Raw genomic sequence first — 6,891 nt, forward strand, 5'->3', positions numbered from 1 at the left:
TAGGCTACAGATACTGAACACTAGGCTACAGACACTACAGATACTGAACACTAGGCTACAGATACTGAACACTAGGCTACAGATACTGAACACTAGGCTACAGATACTGAACAGTAGGCTACAGATACTGAACACTAGGCTACAGATACTGAACACTAGGCTACAGATACTGAACACTAGGCTGCAGATACTGAACACTAGGCTGCAGATACTGAACACTAGGCTACAGATACTGAACACTAGGCTACAGATACTGAACACTAGGCTACAGATACTGAACACTAGGCTGCAGATACTGAACACTAGGCTACAGACACTACAGATACTGAACACTAGGCTACAGACACTACAGGTACTGAACACTAGGCTACAGACACTACAGATACTGAACACTAGGCTACAGATACTGAACACTAGGCTACAGATACTGAACAGTAGGCTACAGATACTGAACACTAGGCTACAGATACTGAACACTAGGCTACAGATACTGAACACTAGGCTACAGACACTACAGATACTGAACACTAGGCTACAGATACTGAACACTAGGCTGCAGATACTGAACACTAGGCTGCAGATACTGAACACTAGGCTACAGATACTGAACACTAGGCTACATATACTGAACACTAGGCTACAGATACTGAACACTAGGCTGCAGATACTGAACACTAGGCTACAGACACTGCAGATACTGAACACTAGGCTACAGACACTACAGATACTGAACACTAGGCTACAGACACTACAGATACTGAACACTAGGCTACAGATACTGAACACTAGGCTACAGATACTGAACACTAGGCTACAGATACTGAACACTAGGCTACAGATACTGAACACTAGGCTGCAGATACTGAACACTAGGCTGCAGATACTGAACACTAGGCTGCAGATACTGAACACTAGGCTGCAGATACTGAACACTAGGCTACAGACACTACAGATACTGAACACTAGGCTACAGATACTGAACACTAGGCTACAGACACTACATATACTGAACACTAGGCTTCAGACACTACAGATACTGAACACTAGGCTGCAGATACTGAACACTAGGCTGCAGATACTGAACACTAGGCTACAGATACGGAACACTAGGCTACAGATACGGAACACTAGGCTACAGATACTGAACACTAGGCTACAGATACTGAACACTAGGCTACAGATACTGAACACTAGGCTACAGATACTGAACACTAGGCTACAGACACTACAGATACTGAACACTAGGCTACAGATACTGAACACTAGGCTGCAGATACTGAACACTAGGCTGCAGATACTGAACACTAGGCTACAGACACTACAGATACTGAACACTAGGCTACAGATACTGAACACTAGGCTACAGATACTGAACACTAGGCTGCAGATACTGAACACTAGGCTACAGATACTGAACACTAGGCTACAGACACTGAACACTAGGCTACAGACACTACAGATACTGAACACTAGGCTACATATACTGAACACTTGGCTACAGATACTGAACACTAGGCTACAGACACTACAGATACTGAACACTAGGCTACAGATACTGAACACTAGGCTACAGATACTGAACACTAGGCTACAGATACTGAACAGTAGGCTACAGATACTGAACACTAGGCTACAGATACTGAACACTAGGCTACAGATACTGAACACTAGGCTGCAGATACTGAACACTAGGCTGCAGATACTGAACACTAGGCTACAGATACTGAACACTAGGCTACAGATACTGAACACTAGGCTACAGATACTGAACACTAGGCTGCAGATACTGAACACTAGGCTACAGACACTACAGATACTGAACACTAGGCTACAGACACTACAGGTACTGAACACTAGGCTACAGACACTACAGATACTGAACACTAGGCTACAGATACTGAACACTAGGCTACAGATACTGAACAGTAGGCTACTGATACTGAACACTAGGCTACAGATACTGAACACTAGGCTACAGATACTGAACACTAGGCTACAGACACTACAGATACTGAACACTAGGCTACAGATACTGAACACTAGGCTGCAGATACTGAACACTAGGCTGCAGATACTGAACACTAGGCTACAGATACTGAACACTAGGCTACATATACTGAACACTAGGCTACAGATACTGAACACTAGGCTGCAGATACTGAACACTAGGCTACAGACACTACAGATACTGAACACTAGGCTACAGACACTACAGATACTGAACACTAGGCTACAGACACTACAGATACTGAACACTAGGCTACAGATACTGAACACTAGGCTACAGATACTGAACACTAGGCTACAGATACTGAACACTAGGCTACAGATACTGAACACTAGGCTGCAGATACTGAACACTAGGCTGCAGATACTGAACACTAGGCTGCAGATACTGAACACTAGGCTGCAGATACTGAACACTAGGCTACAGACACTACAGATACTGAACACTAGGCTACAGATACTGAACACTAGGCTACAGACACTACATATACTGAACACTAGGCTACAGATACTGAACACTAGGCTACAGATACTGAACACTAGGCTACAGATACTGAACACTAGGCTGCAGATACTGAACACTAGGCTACAGACACTACAGATACTGAACACTAGGCTACAGACACTACAGATACTGAACACTAGGCTACATATACTGAACACTAGGCTACAGACACTACAGATACTGAACACTAGGCTACAGACACTACATATACTGAACAGTAGGCTACAGATACTGAACACTAGGCTACAGATACTGAACACTAGGCTACAGATACTGAACACTAGGCTGCAGATACTGAACACTAGGCTGCAGATACTGAACACTAGGCTACAGATACTGAACACTAGGCTACAGACACTACAGATACTGAACACTAGGCTACAGATACTGAACACTAGGCTACAGATACTGAACACTAGGCTACAGATACTGAACACTAGGCTACAGACACTACATATACTGAACACTAGGCTACAGATACTGAACACTAGGCTACAGATACTGAACACTAGGCTACAGATACTGAACACTAGGCTACAGATACTGAACACTAGGCTACAGATACTGAATACTAGGCTACAGATACTGAACACTAGGCTGCAGATACTGAACACTAGGCTACAGATACTGAACACTAGGCTACAGATACTGAACACTAGGCTACAGACACTACAGATACTGAACACTAGGCTACATATACTGAACACTAGGCTACAGATACTGAACACTAGGCTACAGACACTACAGATACTGAACACTAGGCTACAGACACTACAGATACTGAACACTAGGCTACAGATACTGAACACTATTCTATTCAGTTGTGCAAACAGACAGTCAGTTCTATTCAAATGTGCAGACAGACAGTTCTATTCAGTTGTTCAGACAGACAGTTCTATTCAAATGTGCAGACAGACAGTTTTATTCAAATGTGCAGACAGACAGTTCTATTCAAATGTGCAGACAGACAGTTCTATTCAGATGTGCAGACAGGCAGTTCTATTCAGTTGTGCAGACCAACAGTACTATTCAGATGTGCAGATAGACAGTTCTATTAAAATGTGCAGACAGACAGTTCTATTCAGTTGTGCAGACAGACAGTTCTATTCAGATGTGCAGACAGACAGTTCTATTCAGTTATGCAGACAGACAGTTCTATTCAGATGTGCAGACAGACAGTTCTATTCAGTTGTGCAGACCAACAGTACTATTCAGATGTGCAGACAGACAGTTCTATTCAGATGTGCAGACAGACAGTTCTATTCAGTTGTGCAGACAGACAGTTCTATTCAGTTGTGCAGACAGACAGTTCTATTAAAATGTGCAGACAGACAGTTCTATTCAGATGTGCAGACAGACAGTTCTATTCAGTTATGCAGACAGACAGTTCTATTCAGTTGTGCAGACAGACACTTCTATTGAAATGTGCAGACAGACAGTTCTATTCAGTTGTGCAACACTAGTTCAACAAGATCCTACCACGGTGTCTAGTTCAACAAGATCTTACCATGGTGTCTAGTTCAACAAGATCCTACCATGGTGTCTAGTTCAACAAGATCCTACCATGGTGTCTAGTTCACCAAGATCCTACCATGGAATCTAGTTCAACACTATTCTCCCACTGTGTCTAGTTCAACAAGATCTTACCATGGTGTCTAGTTCAACAAGATCCTACCATGGTGTCTAGTTCAACAAGATCCTACCATGGAATCTAGTTCAACACTATTCTCCCACGGTGTCTAGTTCAACAAGATCCTACCATGGTGTCTAGTTCAACAAGATCTTACCACGGTGTCTAGTTCAACAAGATCCTACCATGGTGTCTAGTTCAACAAGATCCTACCATGGTGTCTAGTTCAACAAGATCCTACCATGGTGTCTAGTTCAACAAGATCCTACCATGGTGTCTAGTTCAACAAGATCCTACCATGGTGTCTAGTTCAACAAGATCCTACCACGGTGTCTAGTTCAACAAGATCCTACCATGGTGTCTAGTTCAACAAGAACCTACCATGGTGTCTAGTTCAACAAGATCCTACCATGGTGTCTAGTTCAACAAGATCGTACCATTGTGTCTAGTTCAACACGATCCTACCATGGTATCTAGTTCAACAAGATCCTACCATGGTGTCTAGTTCAACAAGATCCTACCATGGTATCTAGTTCAACAAGATCCTACCATGGTGTCTAGTTCAACAAGATCCTACCATGGTGTCTAGTTCAACAAGATCCTACCATGGTGTCTAGTTCAACAAGATCCTACCACGGTGTCTAGTTCAACAAGATCCTACCATGGTGTCTAGTTCAACAAGAACCTACCATGGTGTCTAGTTCAACAAGATCCTACCATGGTGTCTAGTTCAACAAGATCGTACCATTGTGTCTAGTTCAACACGATCCTACCACGGTATCTAGTTCAACAAGAACCTACCATGGTGTCTAGTTCAACAAGACCCGACCATGGTGTCTAGTTCAACAAGATCCTACCACGGTATCTAGTTCAACAAGAACCTACCATGGTGTCTAGTTCAACAAGACCCGACCATGGTATCTAGTTCAACAAGATCCTACCATGGTGTCTAGTTCAACAAGATCCTACCATGGTATCTAGTTCAACAAGATCCTACCATTTTGCAGCCTCTCTCCGTCTTATTTGTTGTAGTTTGCACGCGTAGCTCCAGTTTTCCTCATGATATAGGTCCGCTTATAAAGAACAGCAGCGGGATAATGTCTTCTCCTCGCATCCCATCCCTGTCACTCTGTCATCAATATGGTGCTGCGTTGGAGACGTCTCCTTGCTCTAGCCGCGCTGTGTGTGTCAGATCACCGAGCGTGTAGAAACGGACTGGAAGCCGAGCGCGATTCACAGCGCAGAGGACAGATGTTGCCTGTTGGAGTACAGCACGGTCTTAAAGCTCGCAGGGTTTCAGGTCTGGAGGTAGAAAGCAACGACAGGTTCCTCTCTGTAACCAATAAGGACACTGGTATACAGAGCAGTGTCACAATAACCACGCGAGTGCGAGCAATAGTGGTTTTATTCAATCCACGGTGCTGAAGTGAAACGGCCGTTGTGTCGGATCCTAGATATTTCACTCTGGATGCGTGCTGGTTGTCCGTAGTTCTGAATGACTTGTACAGCTGTTTGAATGACACATTAACTTATTCCAATTAGTGAAGGAGAATAATTACCTCCCTGCCGGGTATATTGACATCAATGCGCAGAGTGATGGTGAGAGCACTGGGTCGTATCAATTCTAGTCTGGGTTGTTTCATCATGATAATCTTCTTCTGAAAATAATGTCTGAACGGTCCTGAGAGACAATATATGTCCTATGGAACATGGTTAACAGTCCCTATATAGAGCCCTATGGAACATGGTTAACAGTCCCTATATAGAGCCCTATGGAACCTGGTTAACAGTCCCTATATAGAGCCCTATGGAACCTGGTCAACAGTCCCTATATAGAGCCCTATGGAACATGGTTAACAGTCCCTATATAGAGCCCTATGGAACATGGTTAACAGTCCCTATATAGAGCCCTATGGAACATGGTTAACAGTCCCTATATAGAGCCCTATGGAACCTGGTTAACAGTCCCTATATAGAGCCCTATGGAACCTGGTTAACAGTCCCTATATAGAGCCCTATGGAACCTGGTCAACAGTCCCTATATAGAGCCCTATGGAACCTGGTTAACAGTCCCTATATAGAGCTCTATGGAACCTGATTAACAGTCCCTATATAGAGCCCTATGGAACCTGGTTAACAGTCCCTATATAGAGCCCTATGGAACCTGGTTAACAGTCCCTATATAGAGCCCTATGGAACCTGGTCAACAGTCCCTATATAGAGCTCTATGGAACCTGGTCAACAGTCCCTATATAGAGCCCTACGGAACCTGGTTAACAGTCCCTATATAGAGCCCTATGGAACCTGGTCAACAGTCCCTATATAGAGCCCCATGGAACCTGGTCAACAGTCCCTATATAGAGCCCTATGGAACCTGGTTATCAGTCCCTATATAGAGCCCTATGGAACCTGGTTAACAGTCCCTATATAGAGCCGGGTGGAACCTGGTTAACAGCCCCTATATAGAGCCGGGCGGAACCTGGTCAACAGTCCCTATATAGAGCCGGGCGGAACCTGGTCAACAGTCCCTATATAGAGCCGGGCGGAACCTGGTCAACAGTCCCTATATAGAGCCCTATGGAACCTGGTTAACAGTCCCTATATAGAGCCCCATGGAACCTGGTTAACAGTCCCTATATAGAGCCCTATGGAACCTGGTTAACAGTCCCTATATAGAGCCCTATGGAACATGGTTAACAGTCCCTATATAGAGCCCTATGGAACCTGGTTAACAGTCCCTATATAGAGC

The 6,891-nt window shown here is 44.1% G+C and overlaps 1 protein-coding gene across 1 annotated transcript in view; it reads right to left on the bottom strand.

Moving 5' to 3' along the window:
• The window catches only part of LOC129813653 (alpha-N-acetylgalactosaminide alpha-2,6-sialyltransferase 5-like), an 84,649-nt gene extending 78,707 nt beyond the window's left edge, over positions 1-5,942 (bottom strand). The window contains exon 1 of the mRNA XM_055866027.1: positions 5,140-5,942. Within this exon, the coding sequence (XP_055722002.1) occupies positions 5,140-5,142 (3 nt within the window). The 5' untranslated portion in view covers positions 5,143-5,942. The remainder of the gene's footprint in view (positions 1-5,139) is intronic.
• Positions 5,943-6,891: the final 949 nt, after the last annotated feature.

Source organism: Salvelinus fontinalis, chromosome 17, assembly GCF_029448725.1.
Source record: "Salvelinus fontinalis isolate EN_2023a chromosome 17, ASM2944872v1, whole genome shotgun sequence".
Lineage (NCBI taxonomy): Eukaryota > Metazoa > Chordata > Actinopteri > Salmoniformes > Salmonidae > Salvelinus > Salvelinus fontinalis.